This window comes from Hylobates moloch, unplaced genomic scaffold (genome assembly GCF_009828535.3).
Source record: "Hylobates moloch isolate HMO894 unplaced genomic scaffold, HMol_V3 SCAFFOLD_14, whole genome shotgun sequence".
Taxonomy (NCBI): Eukaryota; Metazoa; Chordata; class Mammalia; order Primates; family Hylobatidae; genus Hylobates; species Hylobates moloch.
In genome coordinates, this window is record NW_026652289.1 from 70689491 (window position 1) to 70711330 (window position 21840).

The following is a 21840-nucleotide window of genomic DNA, read 5'->3' on the forward strand; positions in this document are numbered from 1 at the left end:
TATCTCAAAAGGTATTTATTTATTTATTTAGAGACAGAGTCTCGCTCTGTCACCAGGCTACAGTGCAGTGGCGCAATCTCAGCTCACTGCAACTGCCACCTCCTGGGTTCAAGGGATTCTCCTGCCTCAGCCTCCTGAGTAGCTGGGATTACAGATGCCCGTCAGCACACCCAGCTAATTTTTTTGTATTTTTAGTAGAGACAGGGTTTCGCCATGTTGGCCAGGCTGGTCTCGAGCTCCTGACCTCAGGCGATCTGCCCACCTTGGCCTCCCAAAGTGCTGGGATTACAGGCATGAGCCACCACGCCTGGTCCCCAAAAGGTCTTTATTGAGTAAGTATAGTGTTGGATGGGGGACTGGAAAGAGGTTTCCTCCCTGTGAAGCACCAGAGGGTACATGCCTTCTCACCAAGTTCTTGGAATCATCCTGTTAATTTTTCACTCTGATGGAGTGTCAGGAGGAGTTTATATAAAGGGGCTATGCCCTTTCTCTGCTCCCTTGTCATCTTTACCATGAGAGAGCCCAGAACAGTGGGAGGGCTAGAATATGCCCCTCCCCAAATATACACATTCATAACCTGGCCACTTCTGACATACTTAGGACTATAAAGGGTTTCCATGGAGGAGAAAAGTCGACCGTTTTACTCCATGGAAATCCTGACTGCGCAAGGAGAGTTGTTTCCAACCTCATTAGGCTCTGGATCTCTTAGGGTCCTTCAGCTTCTTACCTCTTTAGCCCAAGAGGCTGTCCAGGGTATGTGATCCTGGTTATTTGGTCCTCAACTCTTGACCCCACAGAATGCATATCCCCTCCCCAGGAGGCCCCCTGCCCCTCTTCCCTCCCCCAGACCAGACGTATGTATCCACCCTAGGCCCCTATTCTCCATGCTCAGGCACAAGTGTTTCCAGTAATCAAAAGCAATGGAGTCTTCCAAGATAAATTCAATACTGGTTGAAGCAGAGAGGTAGAAGCCAGGGCCCAGTAACTAAGCATGTATGGAGTCAGAAAAAGCCTAAGCAGCACTACACCATCTGCAATGAACTTGGTTTATTGTTAGAGTTGGAGATGGCTCCGTTACAGCAGCTGGGAACTATAGCAGGGAAGTGTGGGGAGGAGCAGAGCACAGCAGCAAGGGGAGGGTGGAGCTAGGAAGAACACACGGTGGGCTCATTTTGGTTTCCCAATCATTTGGCAGAGAAGGCAAGCCCACATGACTACCAGCTTCTGGGTTTCTCAGTCTGGCAGTAGTCTGGCAGGGCTGCTCACTGGCTTGCTTGGGGCGAGGTCCTCTCCTGGGGTGGTATTTTCAGCCCGTTTTCATTTCACTCTGTAGGAGTTAAGCTATGGCTCAGCTTCTCCCTTTTTCCTTCCTCCGTCTCATTTTCCCCAAGTCCTCTGGCCTGGCCTCCACCTCCCAGATCCTCTGTCCAAGAGCGGGTTTGGAGAGGCAGCCAGTGTTCCCATTTCAGCTGCAGGATGGCATAGTGGAATGTTGGGGGAGTCACACATCGCTGGGGTGTCAAATGTTGGGATGTCAGGCAGTGGCTTATTTTTAACCCATTACACACCAGGCCACAGCAGGTGACCACATGCAGAGAAGCCAAGCAGGGGATGAGAAGGGATCAGGATAATTGAAATGGGGTGAGTAAAAACTTCAAAGAGTCAGGGAGTTTGGAAGAATTCTGGCATTGGGGCTTGGGCTCTCCTTGCCCTTTTGTGCTGTCTGGACACAGCCCTGGGATGTGAATGGTATAAAGCAGGGTCTGGGGGATAAGCTCCTTTCTCCTCTCACCAGTCTATTGGTCTAAAGAGCTTCAAGTTTTAAATTGAGACATTCAGATACTGAGGGAAGCAGTAGAACAGTGTAGCAGTGGGATACCCCCAGGCCCCTGCTAGAACTCAGACCCTGGTGGTTGAGGAGATGGGGGATGGGAAATGGAGGAAAGGGTGCAGCTCTGGGCACCTCACTGACAGTATCCTGCCCCCAGGTCACATAAATTACTATTGGAAATCCTTCCTGGGATGCCAAATAAATAGATTGAGATAAAGAGGTCCCTGGAGTTGGGGATATAATCTCCCTCTACGAGGGAGGAGGTTGCTCTCTGAGACCCATCCTCAGTCCCCATTCAATGCCGGAATTGACAGTGCTAGGAGAGGGTTCTCAGGCATCAGATGCTATCCTATTCTAATTTGTCCCCTCCCCCATCCTCTCCCTGTTAACTTTGGTTTGAGACCCCTCTCAGGAATGGATAATGGGGAGGGACAACCCCTCCCATTTAGCCCAGCCCAAGTCCCCACAACAAGACTTCTCCCTCCCCTCCCCCTAGCTCCCATCTCCCTCAACCCCAAAGGACTCAGCAGTAGCCATTCTCTAAAGGAGCTGGGGGCGTGGATCCTTGGGGAAGGGAGGGCGGTTCTTTCAGAACTCAATCTTGCAGGCAGGGAAGGACTCATCCTGCATGACCACAGTGCTGCTGCTAGCCAGGACCAGGACATTCAGTTGCTGCTGCTGCTCATGAGTTTGTTGGTACCACTCACGAGTCACCTCCGTGTCATGAGTAGGGATCAGAGTCACCTAGAAGGGAGATAAGATATGTCTGATGTGAGAACGTGAAGGGAAGGTAGGTGAGGGGGAAAGGGCACCTCATGGTCTCAGAAGCAGCTCTGCTGCCCTTAGAAAAGGCCCATCCTTTAATAGAGACTGTGTTCCACTATTGCCGCTGAGTGAGCTTTGACCAGACTACTTCCTTGGTGTCCTTTGCTACTCACCTGAAGATTCTCCCCCCACTGGGCCTTGCCCTCCAGCAGGGCATCCAGCACAGCCCGGCTTGGCTCGCCATTGGCAGGGTCATTCCCACTGACCACATAGTAGGATGCACGCACTCGACGGAAGAAGTCAAGGTCAGCAGTCTTGCCACTGCAATGATTCGGGATGTAGGCGAGATCCACATATACAGGGGCACCAGAGCTGCCCTTGGAACTCAAGGCCACTGTAGAGACAAGCCAGGATTCATTGTAGAGGAAAAGTAGAACCCTTTTGGCAACCTCCCCCTCTTTCCCACTCCTGGAGTCTGACCAGCCCACACCCAGCCCTAACCCACACTCTGCCAAGTTTCATAATATACTTACTCGGTCCTGCCTTGAGTCCATTGACTGGGCCTTTGGACATGGGGCTGTGTCCATCCTTTTCCTCCGCTGGGGTGACCTGGCTTGTAGTGCTGCGTGGTCGAGGTGGGGCCCGGGATGCTCGATCTGCAGGCCCTTTACCAGGGGTGGGTGAGCGTTTTCCCCGAAGATCCAGACGCCGTGCAGGGGACGCTGGCTTGGCCTTGCCTGGGGCCCTGCGCCCTACTCGCCCCTGAACCTTCTCCTTCTCCCGTAGCCTCTCTACTCTCCCAGACTCTGAGCTGAGCCCCTCGGGGTCAGCCATGCACACATCAGGGCGGGGAGGGGATGGGCGGGGGTCTGGCTGTGGGAGAGGGGGTGGGTCGTGGCCAGGCCTGGGGTGGTGAGTACCACTGACACTCCCAGCTTTGTCCACAGGCAGGAAGTCTCCATCTTCATCTGAGTCAAGGGCTGCCTCAGCTGTGATGGACGGACACTCCTCAGTTTCTGGCGGGACATCAGAATCTGACTGTGAGGAGCCTGAGTCACTGGCTGATGTGGGGGGTGTCTCATCAGTCACAGGGCACGGGCCCCCAGTGGTCCCTGGCCCCCCTGCCCGGCGCCGCCCCCCTCTTCCTACTAGCCGAACTTCCTCAGTTGAGAGGTCGCTATCATCTGTGGATGGGGGCAGAGGTGGGTTCAGGAAGGATGGGGAGAGCTCCCCACGATGGGGCCGAGGCTCAGTGGCACATCCCTGGGGCCCAGCCTCGACCTCAGGAGAGGCACTGCTGGGTGGGCCCCCGGAGCCCCCTGCAGGACACAGTGGCTGCTCAGGGGAGAGCAATGTGTCAGGCTGGGAGCTCCTCTCAGCTCCTTCAGGCCAGGCCCCACGTTCCCAGTCAGGACAAGCCACAGCCTCTTCATTTTCAGCCTTGGCTGGGGCAGGGCCTGGGGGGTTAGGGCTGGTTTCAGTTGGGCCATTGGCTGCACAATCCTCAGAGGGACCCTGGAAGGGGCTTGGCTTCTCCGTGGCTGCCTCTGAGCACTCCAGGTGGCACGGCAGGGTGCCATCACCCATGTCTCTAGGCAGGCTTGGAGACGGAGCTAGGGCCAAGTCCAGTGAAGCTGGGGGTCCTGGGCTCAGAGGAGTGAGGTCCCAGAGGCTGTGAGCAGCTGGTTCCATTCCTGGGTCCAGCTCTCCAGACTCCTGTTCTGCAGCCTCAAGGCCTGGAGAGAAGCGCTCAGCCACACTTGAAATCACAGGTGTGGTAGCCTCAGAGGAGGAGCCATCAGACAGCGCTGGTGAGGCAGGTCGTGGCAGATTGGAGAGGAGAGGGGCCCCAGGAGAGCTAGGTGATGGGAGCTGGGGCAATGAGGAATCCAGGCTGGGGGCCTTGGTCACTTCCAGGTATTCATCATGCCGGGTTCTGGTGGGGGGTCCTGGAGCCAGAGCCAGAGCTCGATCCCCAGAGAAGGCAAGGGAGCCACAGGGTGCCGAGCGGGGTTCAGCTGGAGAGGGCAGCTGTGGGGGAGCTGGCTGCAATGAGGAGAAGCCAAATGCTGAAGCAGGGAAGTCCAGACTGGGTCGGGCAGGCCCCAGGTGTGAGTCCAAGGGAGGGTTAATATGTGCCTCAGTTTCTGGCCATAATGTGGGGGACCCCATAGGAATGGGGTGAGGAGGACTTGGGGATTGGGCCTCTTTTTCTGGCTGTTCCCGAGCCCCCTTCTCCAGTTCTGAGTCACTAGTGCTGTCATCCCAGTGACTCCGGCCTGATTCCTTGGGGGATGGGGACCTCCTATCTGGGCTGCAACTCAGGATGTTACCATTAAGAGGGGGGCTTGGGCCTTTGCTCAGGATAGGAGCACGAGGGGGAACTGCAGGTGGGGTGAGGCTGGGCTCCACACTTGGCCCTGGCTCTGGCCTTGCGGGTACAGTGGGTCCTGTCAGGGCTGCATAGCTGAAGGTTGGAGTGTCAGATTGGAGGCTCTTGGGTGAGACAGGAGATGAAAGCTCCTTCTCTGCAGATGTGTTTCGGCCGGCAGCCTCCTCCTTGGTTGAGAGGCATGGGGGCCAATCCCCAGCTGCTCCAAGTGGAGGCTCTCTAGTGGGGCATGCAGGGCCAAGCCCAGTAAGCATCATCTGCTCATAGATGTCTGCATACTGAAAGCTTCTCTCATCAGGATAGGGCGTGGGCTCTCTCTGCTCCGGCTCAGTCTGCTCAGGCTCCATGGTGGCATGGCTTTTGCTGGCTTCTGGTACCTTTGAGCTGTGTGAGCTTTTGTCAGGAGCCTCAGCCCTACCTTCTTCTTCCCTTTCCCCTTCAGCCTTGCGGTAGTCCTTCCCCAGTGGGGAGTATGGCCCACCTTCCAACTCAGCTGCTCCCTCCTGCACTGCAGCCACCACACTGTCATACTCGGCTGTGCCCCAAGAGAAGGGTGCAGGAGTATGGTGCTCTGGGGCAGGTGTGGGGGGACCAGGAGCTGGGGAGAGGGGTGCAGGGGGGAGGGGTCTGTCCTTGGGCACCCAAGGTGGGATGTCAGCCAGCCATGAGGGCGTACTGGGTTCATTCTTCATGGGTGGCATGAGCTTAGGGTCTGGGATAGGACTTGCTTGTCCTGGAGCTGAAGGAACCCTTTGTCCCACCATCTCAGGTGGGGAAGCCGGAGGGGAGATGATCTCAAAGGGAGAGCGGGTCAGTTTGTCCTCTTCCTCTGGTGGCAACCCAACTGGTGATTCAGCAAGCCAGCGCTCCACCTCCAGCCCCTTCTGTGGTGAGGATTCCTGGAAATCCTTGAAGTCTGAGGCCCAGGGGCTCCGGGTTGTGTTTTCCCGCGGGGGCACTTCTTGCTCATCATCTGGGCCCTCATCTAGGAAAGTGCTTTCCCGTTCCTCAGTGTAGCGTGGGCGGGCCCCCTGGCCATCTAGCTCGTGAGGGAACCAGACCTTCCGCTCACAGCTTAGCTCCCTCCAGTATGTGTCCTGTTCCAAGGCCATATCCTCTCTGCCCCTCCAATACCTATTGTCCTGCTCAGGAGATGTGTCCTCCCACGCTGGGGCAAGCTCTTTCTGTTCTCCAGCTGGCTCCTCTCTGGTAGGAGATGTTTCTTGCCACTCCTGGACCACATCCTGCCCCCTCCAGTACTTCTCTTCCTGCTGTCTGGCCTTGCCCTCCTGCACTAGGCTCTCTTCCAGGCCCAGAGCTTTGGTCTTCTCCAGAAGAGCTTCTAACTTCTCTTCCACAGCCTTGACCTTTTCTGGGGATTTTTCCTCTAGCATCTTTGGTTTCCTAGTTTTATCCTCCTGCACTAGGCTCTCCTGCTCCTGAGTCTGGTCGTTCTCTTCCAGAGCCTGAATGTTTTGTTCCAGGGCTTCATCCTTCTGTCCCAAAGCCCAGTATTTTTGTTCTAAGGCCTGATCCTTCTTTTCTGAGACTTTATCCTTTTGTTCCTGGGCCTGGTGTTTCTGTTCAGGGGCTTTGTCTGTCTGTTCTAGGTCTCTGCCCTTCATTTCAACGACGGTGTCCTCCGGAGCCTTATGTTCAACACTTCTGACTTTTTGATCTAAGGCTTTGTCTTTCTCTTCTAGGATCTTATCCTTCTGTTCCAGGACCCTGTCCTTTTGTTCTACGTCTTTATCTTTTGGTTCCAGGGCCTTGTCCTTCTGTTCCAGGGCTGTATCCTTTTGTTCTAAGGCTTTGTCTTTCTCTTCTGGGATCTTATCCTTCTGTTCCAGGGCCTTGTCTTTTTCTTCTAAGTCTTTGTCTTTTGGTTCCAGGGCCTTGTCCTTCTGTTCTAGGGCTGTGTCTTTTTGCTCTAAGTCTCTGCTCTTTTGTTCTAAAGCCTTATCCTGCTGTTTCACAGCCTCACTCTTTACATCCAGAGCCTCAACTTTCTGATAGGTGGCTGTATCCTTCGGCTTTACCACCTCCTTGTGCTCCAGAGTTTTGTCTTTCTGCTGTAAACCTTCATCCTTTGGCTCAGGTTCCTTCTTCTGTTCTGAGGTTCTGTCTTTCAACCCTGGAACTTTATCTTCCCACTCTATGGCAATGTCCTCCAAGGCAGGGCCTGGCAAAGACTCAGGACTCTTGGAGAAGGAGCTATCAGGTGTCAGAATGTGTTCACTAGGGCTTATGATCGCCCCAGGTAAGTACTTCCCATTTCCTGAAGGTGTAGAGTGAGAGAATGAGCTGGCAGGTGATTTCCTGTCAAGGCTCTCATCTGTGATGTCTATCTGTGCAGAGTATCGAGTCGTCCCATCTGTGGGAGGTGACGCTGTGGCTGCATGGGGCTCTGGAACAGACATGGGAGCTGCGTGGTGAGAGGTGTCCTTGGCCTGCATCAGATGCCCCATTTCTTCCTTCCCAAGGTTTAGTTCCCCAAACTGGAGGGTGCCAAGGCTTTCTGGAGAGAGCTGCTTAGAAGAAACATCCAGGGAGGTCTCCTTGCTGGGACTCTCTTCTGACAGAGAAAGTGACTGGGTGTCTTCTGGAGATACCTCTGGCCAATGGTCTTTGTTTAGGTACTGCTCTGTCAGGCCACAGGGAGACTTGGGGGTAGGCTTTTGGTTGGCAGTGTCTGGGGAGGCCATGCTGAGGACAGAGAGGGATTCTGCATCTTCAGGAGAGAGGCTTCGGTCAGAATATCTGAGCACCTCATCTTTCTGAGGTTTGCCAGGTTCTTGGGGTAAAGTCCTCAAACCTCCGGGAAGGGCTTCTGCTCCCAGAATTGGGCCTGTGGGCTCTCCTGCCTCCATAGTCTCAAAGACTATTGCTTTATCCTGCTCTGGCAACAGTTGAATGGTACAGCCTGTAAGTCCCTCATCAATGCTGACAGGTGCTTCCTGGGCCTGGGGGCTCCTGGGAGGAGGAACCTTCTCTTCCTTCTCTAGTGTGCCCTCTTCAGGCCCTGGCTTGACTGTCTCCTCAGCAGCATCTTCTCTGCCCACACCTGGTGTGCGCTTCGTGTCTCCCCAGGAGTCTGCCTCCTGAAAGTCTTGGGGCTCAGACTTTTCTTCCACTGGGGACTGATGAAAGGGTGTGTGGGTGGCACTGGGTGGGCCAGATGGTGGAGGAGAAGCCATCTTCACTGTGCTGTCATCTGGGCTAAGGCACCGCTCCTCTGCTTCTCCAAGGGCTGGTTCTCCTGGATGTAGGGCATGCCCAGGGGCACTAAACACTGGAGTTCCATATTGACTGCAAAGTTTCTCAGACATCTCTACGTCTGCTGTCTCCTCTTCCTCTTCCACAGCTCTCTCTCCAGACAAGCCTTTCCCTATGATCTCTCCTCTCTTCTCTGACTCCCCAGTCACAGAGAAGTCCTCACAGGGTGGTGATTTGAAGCCCTTGTCTTCTTCCAGTGAGGAGGTGGGTGAGATGGTACCAGCCGATGGCACATAGTCCAAGCCCTGTGTAGCTTCAGTACGGGAGGAAGGGATGCTTGTGACTGTGTCAAGCAGCAGGGAGCTCTTGCCTGTCTCCTCTGTCTGAGGAGCTGTAAGTGAGGCCACAGACTGGTCCTCAGCCACTGATGTGGCAAAAGAAGAAAGTTTGTCACACTCAGTGATTGAAGTGGCCGAGGACACATGTTCCTCTTCAGCCAAAGGGGCAGCCACTATGTTAGTGGGGTAGGTGAGTTCAGGCTCTGGCGTTCCATAGACTTTGCCAGAGGTAGCAGGATCAGCACTATCGGCAGGTTGGCTGGCTTCGAATGGGCCAGCACCTTCAGGCCCGGGCAGGTCATACGTACTTGTATGAAATCTGGGTGGAGCTGGGCGCTCCTCCGGCTCATCATGGATCTCCTCATCTGAGATGGTCTGCTCAGTCTCTGAGTAGCCAGGGATTGTCTCATCCTGGATATAAGAGACATGCTCAGTGGCTCCTGCAGGTGTGGTCAGGCTGCTTAGGAATGACGAGGTCTCCTTCTCAGGGGCCTTGCCCTGGAGTCCCAATTCCCGACCCCCAAAAGCCTCCCGGCTCCTTGGAGTTACCTTCAAGGCTTCCTGCGTACGTTTTTGGTAAAAACCCTCAGCTTTTGTCGCGTCCTCTTCCTCCTCATCTGAAGGGTGTACCTCCTCCATTTCTTCTAACTCAGCCTTTTCTATCACATCCTCCTTTACTTCAGGTTCACTTTCCTCTCTGGCTTCTGTTCTGTCTGGGAGCCTCTCTGCTTCCCTCTGCTTCTTTTCCTCCCAGGTATCTTTCTCTTCCTCTGTTTCAGCCCCAGAGTCTAGGCCTCTGTCCTTGCTGCCCTGTTCCTCAGGGACCTCTGGGACAACCTCTTTCTCCTTCATCACATGTTCTTCTTGTCCCAGACCTGGAACAGAGGGTGGTGTTCCCTGGATAGCTGTACTTGGGGGTCCCTCCTCTGCAGTGTCTAGAGGGAATGGCTTATCTCCTAGTCCCACATCCCTTTGTTCAGCCAGCAAAGCCCTCTCCTCACGCTTCATCTCCTCGAAGTCCTGTGTGAGGTCCTCTGGTGAGGACAGGACCAGCTCCCTGTGCCCACTGACGGTTGGGAGTGGTACAGCTCCCTTCTGGGCTGGGGGTGTCTGGGGCTCAGAAGACAGCTCCTTCTCCCCACGGACAGCACGGCTCCTGTCTATTTTGACTCTTCCAGGGGCCTTGGCTTTATAGAGGGTCTTACGTACCTCAGGAGTAAAGGGCTTTAGGTCTGGCTTGGAAATCTTCTTGACCTCAGGTTTGGTATCTTTCCTCTTCTCCTCCTTCTTAGCATCCTTCTTCTCCTCCTTCCTTCCTTCATCCTTCTTGAGCTCTTTCCTCTCCTTTTTGATCTCTTTTTTCTCCTTGTCTTTTTTTTCCTCCAGCTTTGATATCTTTTCTTTAAGGTGCTTTTTCCCTACCTTATCTTTGATCAGCTTTCTCTTCTCTGCCTTCAGTGCCTCACTTGACTCTGTCTTCACCCTCTCAGGCTTGGCAGGCTTCTCTGGAGGCTTCTCAGATGACTCTTTTGCCTTCTTCTCTGTCTTGGCTAACTCCTTGGCCAGCTCTGAGCGTGCCTCCTTGGCTCCCTCTTCCACCACCTCCTCCCGTTTGGCCAACTTGCTCACGGCCGTCTTGGTAGTGGCTTTGAGGCTCTCCTTGCTATCAGCCCGCTGTTTGATTTTGCTGGGCTTGAGGTTGGTAGGCACAGCCCCAGAAGCCAGGTCCTTCTGTGTGGCCACAGGGTAACGCAGGAAGTCCAGATGCCGAAGCTTTTCCAGGCCCTCCAAGATCTTGTTTTGGGGAGCATTTCCTGGAAAAAGCACACGCACAATCTTCTCAGTGGGATTGGCTGGTAGCCAGACCACCAGAGCAGTGATAGAGGTAAGGTAGGGCACAGAGATCTCAGCCTCCTTCCCACTGGGCAGCACGATGCCTGTCTTGGCTTTACTATTGCCTGCCCACTTTTGCATGAGGAACTGCATCTCCTTGCTATCCTTGACAGGGTTGAGGACATACATGTCCAGCCGGCCCACACCCATTTTGTGGAAGAGGGTCAGTGGCTCAATGGTATTGCTGACCACACGATATAGAGGCTCAGCCTGGATACCCAGGCGGTTTAAGTGCTGCAGAGTGAGGCAGGCCTCCTCAATGCTGCGCTTGGCTTTCCGGGAGGCATCAGGAAGCCGCAGCTTCTCAGGCACGTTGAAAAAGACAACTCCAAGCTCAGGAGAGATAAGGTTCTTCACCCAGTCGCTGTAACTGCTAGAGCCCTGGGACTGCTCCTCCTCTAGCTCTGCCACTTTGCGCTGCAGTAGTCCATTGATGCCTGGCAGGTTGTCTGCCCCAATGTGTGTGAGTAGCACCGAGTCAATGCGGTCCAGATGCCGTACCAGCTTCCAAAAGCAGGACTTGCGATCAGAGCCACCATCCACCAGGATGTTGAAACCATTGACAGCAAAGAGGGCAGAGTCCCCACGACCACCTGGGAAGATGTAGCAACAAGGCTTGGAGAGCTTGAGGAAGCCCCCTGAGGTTGGGGGCTCTAGTAGGTCAAATGGGGATGGCACGTCCACAGTCTCAGAGACATACTCGGAGAACTCAGCCACACCGTCCATGGTGGGCAGTGTGGGCTCAGGGTTTAGCCGGAGGTGCAGGGTCTCTTGGGAACTGGATAATCCCAGGTGGCTCCAATCACCTTCCCCTATGCAGGACACGGTAAGGAAGGCCTGGATCCCAGGGTCTCTATTGCTGAGCAATTGGGAAATCTAGAAGAAGAGGAGATAGAAACCTGATCAGGTCACTAGAATTGTTTTGGTCTGACTTAGATTCAGTACCCTAATCTTCACCTCTCTCCAAGGTGAACTCTTACCTTTCTGCCAGGGCCCCCCATGGTCAAGCAATATGAGACTTTCCCTTAGATCCCTCCCACAGCTCTAGTGCTACCCTTTCTCCCAGACACTCTGGCATGGAACTTACCTCGGGGTTGTGAAGGACCTGGGCAAAGTTTTCATACGAGTAGGTGCCACTCTGTAGGATGAGGTCTCCCCCAGGCTCTAAACTTTGCCCACTCAAGATTAGTAGTTTATGAGCTGATGAGCTGCTAAGAAGATGGTGAACCTGGAATGGAAGAAGGGGAGTGGTCACAGATACAGGAAATCCAGGGAAAGGCAATGAATGGCCCCTCAGTACCTCAAGAACATGCTTCCAACTTGTGTCCCTCATAACACCTCCAGAGTGAGCTGGGGACAATAAGTCAGCTTAGATGGCAGAGAGAGGAATTCTTGGCCTAATAGTGGTAGTACTGGCAAGGGTGGGTATAGCACTTGCACCAGGCCTGCTTGGCAAGGCACAGGCCCTGGCCTTACCTCAGAGCTGATGCTGTCTGCACTGGGATTTACCAGGATGATGGTCTCTAGGATCTCACTCTGGTGGCAAAGGGTCCTCTGGCCTGAGGGAGAGATGTAGGAATTTATATTGAGAATAGGTATAGAAATTATGGTGCAGGAGAGGAAAGACTGTGCTATCAGGAAATGGGGCTTAGAGAAAAGAGAATGTATCCTTAGGCCCTGCCACCTTGGATACTGCTGAGTAAGGTCTAGGAACTGGCTCATCCAGCCCTTCCCTTAGAGGGTTTCCACCTCCTCTCTCCCACACTGGCTGTCCTCTCCTTCCCTTCATCTACCACACCCTCTGCTGCCTGTGCCCCCACCCCTCTGCCTGGAACTATGGCCTCAGACTGCCCTATTGACAAGAAGCTTTTGTCCTTCTCGAGAACTAAGCTCCTGGTGCTGCCTGGGGATGGGGGGCTCAGCTGGAGAGAGCGCCCCGGGATGATGATCCTCATTTCCCTTTCTCCTTCCTGGCTTGCTTCTGCCCTGGACTTTCCTGCCCACAGAGTGTCTAGAAATAAGGAAATAGGAACTTCTGTGTGGTACAGACTCCCCACCCTTCTTGCCATCCAAGGCCAGAATTCCTGTTCCAGAAGACCTGGAGAAGCCTGTGCTATCTGAACTTTTGGGGTTTTATGATTTGAAGAATGGACATAGGACTATAATTTCCTGTTCTGTCCTCTGGTTCCTCAGAGGCCAAGCCTGCACTAATACACGTGCAATATTGTTCCCGCTCGGAAGTTTTCACAGCACCCTCTCCTACCTGATCTTCATGTCCCAGAGTTTCAGAGAGGCCAGATTCACTACCCCACAACCTATTCCTTGTGAACAGTTTCTTCTCTCATCTTTGCCCCTCTCCTAGGGGCCTCTACCACGGACACGGGGAGTGAAAGGTTCTTGAACAAGAAACACATTAATAAGGAAGGAGAGATTCAAGGTGTTCCCCAGGCCATGGAGAAAGATAAGGCATCCCCAAATCCCCTATTTCCCTTCTCCAGCCTCACATGAAACACCAAACAATTCAGCAAAGAAAGAAAGTGGCAAATCAGACAGAAGATGCTGAAGAAGAATGCTGCCATCCCCTGCACCCACCCTTCCTCTCCCAATCCCCTTTCCAATTGCAGTACATAGTGGCATTAACCTCACAGAGCATCCAACAGATGGCAGTGGGCTGTCTGGAGGATACTGGTGGGAGGGTTCATAATTTGTCCCTTAGACCCTCTTCTGTGACCCAGCTCTCTCTTCTTTCAAGTGCTTGGACAAGAGAAGCCTGGGGACAGGGCCTTTGTTAAGAGGCAGAGCCATGGTGCCAGGATTAGGCAGATCTGGCAGCACAGGGCTGTGGATGCAGCTGTGGGGGAAATGAACGATGGTGTCAGAAGACCAAACCCCAATATAGGGTGGGTTGGGCCGAAGGGGAATTCAAGGGTTCCCTTCTATTCACTTGAGAATTGAGGGAACATTTGAGATAAATTCAGAGGACAAGAGCCACCTCAGATGTAGGCAAGGGCAGGGCTTGGGGCAGGTGAGGGATATCAAGGTGCGGGAAGCTGCCAGCCTTAAGTAGTTCAGATTTAGAAAGACAAGAGCTCCCTCCACACAAATAAGGTCACAAATTTGAGGTAGGAGGGTCAGAAAGACAAATATCTATAGCACACACTGATTTGCTTTCTATCTACCCCTCCCTGCCCCCAACCATTCCTCAGGGTCCCCATTTATCACCACAAGACTTCTATGATCCCAGTTCCTGTCCTGGCATAAGGTCCTGTTCCTCACCCTATCCCTGGGAGTGGTTCTGACTTGAAATTACATGGTTTATATCCTGTGCCTCTCTTTTTCAGGCCTGAGAGAAAGCCGTTTCTTCTGCTCCCCTGGCTCTCTCACTGAAGGGAACTGACTCGTTTTTTCCTTTTTCTTTAGAGAGGACCATCTTGTGAGGCAGGGACACACAGTGCTCAGCCAGTGCTGGAGTGGGGGGGTGGGCTGCGGTGCGGAGGCTGAGCAGGCAGGAGGGCAGGTGTCTCCGCAGTGAGGCAGAAGGGGAGGGGGGCCATTTGGGCAGCTGCAGTTTGCCGCAGTGTGTGAGTGTGCGCGCTGAGCTCTGGCTCCAGCTCCGCCCCCACCCCCCACCCAGCATGACAAGTCATTTTCTTGGCTGCTTCTGCATGGGGGGTGGGGATGGGGGGATGCAGAGAGAGAGAAGAAACTGGCTCCTCTGTTCAAGAGCCCCCATCTTGGGAAGAGAAGCAGAGATGAGGTGGGGGTAGGGCTGAGACTGGGAACCTGTGGGGTTGACATGACTGGAAATGCAGGGCAGCCGCTGGGGAGGGAGTTCTCCATCTCGAGTGGCCTCAGCAGGGCCAGAAAGAGGGGTTTAGAGTCCCATTCTAAAGCTAGCCACAGGGAATAGGGTAGGGGGAGCCTATTGCAAACCAGCTGGTCTGTAAGGAGGCGCGTGCCAAGTCTTAGTGACCCTTTCTTCCCTTCTTTTCCATAGTGTCCCCCACCTTCCCTTACTTGGCAAAAACTCACTGCCCTGCTCACCCCCAGCATAGGAGCAGCTGAGCAATCCAGCAGCTGACACCCAGGGGCCCTCCCATTAGGCACATTCCCATAACATCCCCCCTTCTCTCAGATTCTTCTGCCTCTGACCAGAAACATAGCCCCCAAACTCCTCCAGCACCCTAGGCTGCCAGGCAGAGCCAGTGGCACCATCCTCTGCTGCTGTCCCAGGCTGATGTCTCCCACCCCCGCCCAGCTGGAGAGGTGGACTATCACAGCCCCTGGTGGCCTCTGGTTCTGGGTCCAGGCTGGGCTCACAGCCAGTAACATTCATCTTCTCTCTCCATTTCCCCAGCCTGCCTACTGCCACTGGGCTAGTTCTAGACGCACCAGAGTAGGTACCAGCACCCTTTCCATGACCCCCATCCCACCTCCCTATCACAGTGTACCCCCATATGCCAAGCCCTTTGGTTCGGTTCTTACCCTGGGGTGTAGGAGGAAGCCTCTCATGGAGGCGGCAGCTCCGGCCTCAGCCGGCAGCTTCAGGGAAGAGTCTGCAGCACTTGGGGTGGGAGTGGGGCGGGCGGGGGGCGGGGGGAGGGGGATGCTTGATGAGGAGGGCGGCGCCAGGGCGGGGAAGAGGGGCTGGTCCGTGACGAAGCACTGGAGACTTAACTGTTTCTTTGCCTTCACGACATCTGAGCTCTAGTGCTTTTGCTTGGCTCTGTAGGGCTGAGGGATTGTCTAGCAGCTCAAGGAGCCTCTGCAATGTCCTATGGCCCATAGGACCTTTCTCTCCCAACCCTGCTTAGGTAGGAAATACTCTTTTAGCATCAGCCAAAAGACCAAAGCCCCATGCTAGGGCACAGAGCGAGGCTATAGGAGGCATGGGCTGCGTGGGCTCTCCCCCTTCTCTTAGAAACCATCTGCTGCCTCTCTCCTCAGATGGATCCAGGGAGTGACCTTCAGTCCCTGAAGGAACAGGAGACAAAGGCTGGGGGCCCAAAAGCATGGGGTAGAGGTGGGGAACTGCTTAAGAGAAAGGTTGGGGATGGGGAGATGTGCTGCCTTCTTCTGAACCTCAGCACTACAGAAACCAAGGAGGGCAGAAATAAGTCTTATTTTAGGGTTAGAGGGTAGTTTGAAATTCCAGAGTGGACACATGGTCCCTAGCCTGTTGGGGTGGGGCACAGGGACCCTGAGAGCTACATGAAGTTCCGTGGGAATGCAGCATAACACAGCAACCACACAGGCACTGATTCTTGGGATTCTTGAGTCATTGGATATGAAGAGACAAGTCCCTGAAGGGACAGGGAGCTTTCTGCCTTACGGTGAAGGAGTTAACAAGGACCGAGAAGGATCACCAGGGCCTCCGGCCAAAGCAAGGTTGTAGGCCAATTATTAAATGTAATAGAAGTACTCTTTAGATTTAAAAAACCCTATAATGACTTTGTAGGGTGGTTGGGTTCCTGCTCTCTCCTTGTCTCTTTGCTGTTCTATATTATATTATTTGGATCTTTCTAATGTTGATCCTGTTTCCCTTAGTCTCTACCTCCATCTCAGATTTAGTAAAGTGCTCTAGGACTCAAAGGAAGGATCTGGAGAGTGGTAGCACTTCCTTCCAACCCGAGGATGCTCATGCTCTTACATAGTCCTTCCCTGCCCTCTTCCCATCCACCCTCCCCAGTCTGGCCAGCTCCTAAGGCCTTCCTCACAATCACAGCCACCCACTCACACCCCAACACTAGCCCCACCCTTGCCCCAGGCTGCCAAGAGCTACTTTTGAAGGTCAGAGAAGCCAAAATAGTCTGTGCTCTCAGCATCCCCCATCCCCCCTTAATTGCAGCCAGAGGAGAGGAGAAGCTGAGTCACTAGTACTCTTGGGGGTTGAGGGGACAAAAGGGGAGCAATCCTTGCTCAGATCCGGGGATGCAAATCCGCAACAATGGCAACAACCCCGTTTGGGTAGAAGCGGCCATCTGCAGAGATACACAGGGAAAACCAGGCTGAGTTCTGAGCATCACAAAAGGGAAATACCCCTCTTCTGCAACTTCATCGTTCTTATTTCCTCCCACCTCAAGACTTCTATCTCCTCCCTGCTTTCTAGGGCTTTCTGGAGTGTGTTAGGAGGGAAACTTGAGTAGACATTTAGCTTACGAACAAAATAACATTTCCCAGACCAATACAGAGCCCACCCATATTCTCAGCTGCCACCCCCAAGGGCCACACCCTGGGCATGGTGCCAACTCACAGTGGAGTTTTCCTTCAGCCTTCACTCTCTGAACAGCTACCCACCACAACCAACTCTCCACCTGCTGTATTCCTAGGCTCTGCTGCAATGAAATGGTGAGATGCCAAAGAAGAAAGAGAGGCTTGAGCTGAGATACAAAGTAAGATATGAAACCCTGGATTTGAGACTTGATCCACCATTTTACTAATCATGCTGCTAAACAAGAGACTTAACCTCTCTCAGAGCCTGCTTCATAAACTATGAAATGAGTATAATATTAGTACCATCCTCCGATAATGCTGTGAGGTTTGAATTGTATAAAAGATGAAAAAAATGCTTCTTCATTCCTAGACTTCCAAATCTGCAATGTACAAATGCCACTGGAAGTCTTTCTCCCTTTTGTGGAAGATTTCTGAGAGGTCATTTAGGTGATCAAGGAAATCATAAATCAGGATCTCAGACCAGATCAACTCTGGCGTACTCTTAGCTCCCAGGTAAACCCAGAACTAAAGATGCCTGCAGTATGAGATTTGAAGTCCTATTCATGTCCTTGCTTTCCCATTTCAGACAGCAATGCAGACCCCGGTTCCAGGGGTTAATGAGCTGCTGTATTAATTCAGGATAACTGTTGTATTGGTAGAAGTAATAGAGCTATCACTTCCTAAGTCCATCAGTGGAAATGGAGAGTCAGACCGAAGGCCTCCAGACTGGTCCCTCAGCCTGTATTTTTATTTATTTATTTATTGAGACGGAGACTAGCTCTGTCGCCCAGGCTGGAGTGCAATGTCATGATCTCGGTTCACTGCAACCTCTGTCTCCTGGGTTCAAGCAATTCTCCTGCCTCCCGAGTAGCTGGGATTACAGGTGTGCACCACCACCCTTGGCTAATTTTTGTATTTTTAGTAGAAGAGGGTTTCACCATGTTGGCCAGGCTGGTCTCAAACTCCTAACCTCAAGTGATCCACCCACCTCGGCCTCCCAAAGTGCTGGGATTACAGGCATAAGCCACCATGCCCGGCTCTGTGTTTTTTAGAGTCTTAGAATATTAGTTATGAATTATGAGCCCCCTTCTATTTCCTGTAGGTATCCAATAGTAAAAGAATCAGAGAGTTATTGAAACTCAGTTTTCCACTGTCCTAATTGTTTCTGAATTTGTATTAGAATGCTCGGAAGATCCAGATTTTTTGTAGGGGTTAGAAAGTCACCACTGGAGAGACTACCTGGTGCAAAAATCACCTTTGAAAGCTTTTACCAGACTTGACCACTAGAAGGAGCTGGGCCACTGACTCTTTATCAGAGGGTCCCTTCTTTTCTGTGTGTGGGTATGTCAATGTGGAGGGGGCAGTGCCTAGGAATAATTGCACTCTTCTTGTCACTGTAGGATACATTTTTGTCTGCTTTCTCAGAGCATTTTGGCCCAGGGCTTGAGGAAAGGTGATAGGAATGGTGGCCCAGCCTGTGGGGTAGTCAAGCCATAAGGCACTAGCATATACCCTTGAGCTCATCCCAGCTGTCTGGTCCCCTTTGCATCCTTACTAACAGAAGGCTGGAGGGAGGGGCAGTGTCTGCAGCTGCTCTGGGCTGACTGTTGTTTGTGGGGACAGCTGAAAGAGGAGCCAGCAGGGGTGGGGCTGTGGCTGTCTTGAGCTGTGTGGGTTTTTCCAGGAAATTCTCTACTATTCTCCTGTGACATAGACAGACCATGATAAAAATGTCCAAACCTAAAAATATGCAGTATGCCAAAGTAAGCTCTGATCTAGGGTACATGGCCTTAAGCTCCTTGAGGACACCACAGCCAAACTCTTTGATGGAAAGGGCCTAGTAGGTGTTTATATATCAGTGCTCGTTTCTAAGAAGTGCCTGAGAATAACTATGTATCTCCTTGTAAGTGTCTTCCCAAGTATCCCTGCATCTTAATCTGAAGAATGGCTAAGTACTTTGGTTTACATTCTTTTCATTTCTTACATTATTCCAGAAAGCAGCCTACTCTCAAGTCTCTGTAGCCAAAAGGACAAGGTTAGAGCATTCAGTGTGAATTATTAACATCAGCAGATAATCCCCAAACTTCTGTTCAGTCATTAATTTCATCCTCTGTCATGCCTGTATCTGGCCTTGCACCGAAGCTCCTAGAAGTACTAAGTGGTAAAACTGCTGATTTTCATCATCAGGGATAAATGGAGGAAGCCATGACATGAGTAATTCTAAACAGAAGCATTCTCAAAAGAGTGAGTAGCCTGCTTTACAGGAAGCCAGTCACATCAGGAAGATGTCAGCCTCACATATATTAATATAAAATTGCTGTATATATTCCTAGGCTAATGGAGTTTTAGTAATATTAGCCTTATTTTCTCCAACTTCCTAGCAGCATCTATAAGTATCAGTGATCAGGAAGTGATCAAAGATTTGGCAGTTAGGAGCAGTGGAAAAGGAGGAGAGATAATTAAGGAAAGATGACTACTATACTGAGTAATTGAGAATTATCTGTATAAGATATGAATTCAATCATTCAGTTGCAGTGGCTGTTGACCTGGATGGATTTTATATTCCATTAAGCTGCATGGATTGGTGTGTCAACATTTTCCAATAACATGACTAGATGCCTAGCTCCTTTTTTTTTTTTTTTTTTTTCTGAGATGGAGTTTCACTCTTGTTGCCCAGGCTGGAATGCAATGGCACGATCTTGGCTCACTGCAACCTCTGCCTCCCGGGTTTAAGCGATTCTCCTGCCTCAGCCTCCTGAGTAGCTGGGATTACAGGCATGCACCACCACGCCCAGCTAATTTTGTATTTTTTAGTAGAGGCGGGGTTTCTCCTTTGGTCAGGCTGGCCTTGAACTCCCGACCTCAAGTGATCCCCCCGCCTCAGCCTCCCAAAGTGTCAGGATTACAGGTGTGAGCACTGCGCTCGGCCTTAGTTCTTTTATAATAGCATGTAGAGCTTTCCGTAGTCACCTCACAGACATCTGTCATGGAATGGTAGTTCCTAACATCTTATTTTCTCAAATCTCTAACCCACCCATTCCTCCCACCCAGCAGAATGGGAAACTGCATTATGTGAGCTTTGATCTGGGCTAAATCTCAGAGTACAACTTGATCTTGTAGCAGTATATTCAGGAGCCCCTCCTTCCACTCTGGATTTGATGGTGCCCATCATCATGTAAGTACCAAGATTCTGCTCTGCCCTGGAGATCTGTTGGCTAAGCCAAAGCAGGAACCAGAAACCCTGAAACCTGTGCAGCCTAAATAAAAATGCTAAACAAGGGTCAAGGAAGATGAATGGGGGATTCTGGGGTGTCTGTAAAGGGAAGCAGGGAGACCCGGGGTATGCAGAAAGGGGAACACAAATGAAGAGAGTGAATTTTTGCATGACAGCTGATTGATCACTAAGAGGAGTCCCTCATTTCTTTAGTGCATATCAACAGCTATCCACAAACAACCCTCTTCTCAAGGAGAAGTTATGTTCTCCAGTCTCCCTCCACTATCAAACCATGTCTGCAAAGTATATTTGGTATGTGGGGACAGCTATGGAATTCCATGATTTTCCTCCTCTATAAAGTTCCTCCCTTCTTCTCCACTCAAACCTCCCGCAAGGCCACTTCTCCCAGGGAGACTGGACCTCTGCTCTTCTGTGACCAGCTCTTACCCAAAGGACTGAAATAAAACATTAGTCCTAACCTTTGACCTCTGAGGAGAAGTGAGCTAGATGCCGGGTAATGAAGAGTCTCAACTGTTGGTTCAAGTCAAAGGATGACAGATCAATGTTCCAGGAGAGAATCCCTGTGGGAGAAAAACAAAGAAGGTTCTGGATAAGGTTGTAGGTTGTAGGGTGGTGAGACTGCAGGAACACTTTCAAGTTCACAGAACAGGTAAGGAGAGGGAGGGTGTATGGATAGTTGCCATGATTAGCCTCAGTGATGTCTCAAAGAAAGGTGGCTAGTAGTGGTATCTTTCTCCCAGTTTACACCTTTTCTAGTCTTTGCCTGAGCCAGAGGGAGAAGGACAGAGTTTAGACTAAATTCGGTCATTAATGAGTTTATAGGTAGGAATTTTCTTGTAAAGTTCCCCAGTTGTGGTGGAAGTGACACCTAAGGGCCTATTCCCAGATACTGAGGGCTACCTTCCCCATATTTACAGCTAAGTAGGATTCTAGGTTCGCCTTCTATGCTCCCTTCCTTGTCTCCAGCCCCCCACAGCTTGCTTCCACCCGCAGGTGGCTCCGCAGCACTGCACCACAGCCACAGGCACAGCACTGGGGAAGGAGGTGAGGACTTAGGAGCTGGTAGCCACGAAGGTCACTTCGTGGTTGGCTGCTGGCATTCAGAGATTTGAGATTTGTACGGGGCGTTCAGAAAGCTCCCCGTGCTGGTTCAGGGACCATAAAGAAGATACAGCAAGATAGGGAAGTGGATTCTCCAGGGGATGGTGAGGACTTTCAGGACACCTAGTCCAAAACATTGCGGTGGAGGGTGTGACCAGAGGGGCCCCAGGGGCTGCATAGAGCTCCGCTGCCTCACGGAAACTGCGGAACGCCACGGAGTGTGCAGAAGGATGGGAAAGCGAGATGTTAGTAGAGCAATAGGATACGGACACATGGCATGGAAGATGCAGGTGACAAGGGCGCAGATCTCAGGAAGTGCACACTAGGGATGGAGATGCAGACGTATGCATTGGGAGTTGAATGCAGAAGGCGGAGAAGCACAGGGTAGAGATGCCTGAAGCACAGCCAGAACAGTGGCTCACCTTGTTCAAGGTGGGCCCGCACGGCCCTCAGCTGACTCTCTGTACCGACATCGCCGATCACAATTAGCAAAGAGTGTTTCTGCAGGTCCCAGCGTGCAGCCGCCACCGCGGCTCTGGCCTCGCACAGCGGCTCCGCGGGGTTCTGAGCCAGCGGTGCGCCGGGACTTCGGAGCCCCAGCCCCGAAGTTGTCTCCATGGCAACGCCGTGAGGCCGCGCAGGCTCGGCCTCGGTCTCCATGGAAACACCCGCGGAGTGTTACGCCGGCGGCGTCCGCTGCAGGGAGAGTGCGCGCGGCTCTTAAAGGCCGGGGGCAGGTGCCGCTCATTGGCTGCTGCCTGTCAGGGGGCGGGGCACAGGCGCCGCAGGGGCGGGCCGGAGCTGGAAGCTCGTGCTCTGCGGTCTCGCCAGGCCAGAGGGTGGTGGCCGCACCCTC

The 21840-nt window shown here is 52.5% G+C and overlaps 1 protein-coding gene across 1 annotated transcript; it reads right to left on the reverse strand.

Annotated features, from left to right (window-relative positions):
• Positions 1–1032: 1032 nt before the first annotated feature.
• Positions 1033–21679, reverse strand: MAP1A (microtubule associated protein 1A). The gene is made up of 7 exons (XM_032175240.2): positions 21407–21679; positions 20342–20443; positions 11912–11994; positions 11523–11663; positions 3130–11311; positions 2770–2990; positions 1033–2575 (listed from the first exon to the last, which is right to left on the reverse strand). The coding sequence occupies exons 1-7, from the start codon at positions 21642–21644 to the stop codon at positions 2420–2422; spliced, it is 9123 nt and encodes a 3040-aa protein (XP_032031131.1). The 5' UTR covers positions 21645–21679; the 3' UTR covers positions 1033–2419.
• Positions 21680–21840: the final 161 nt, after the last annotated feature.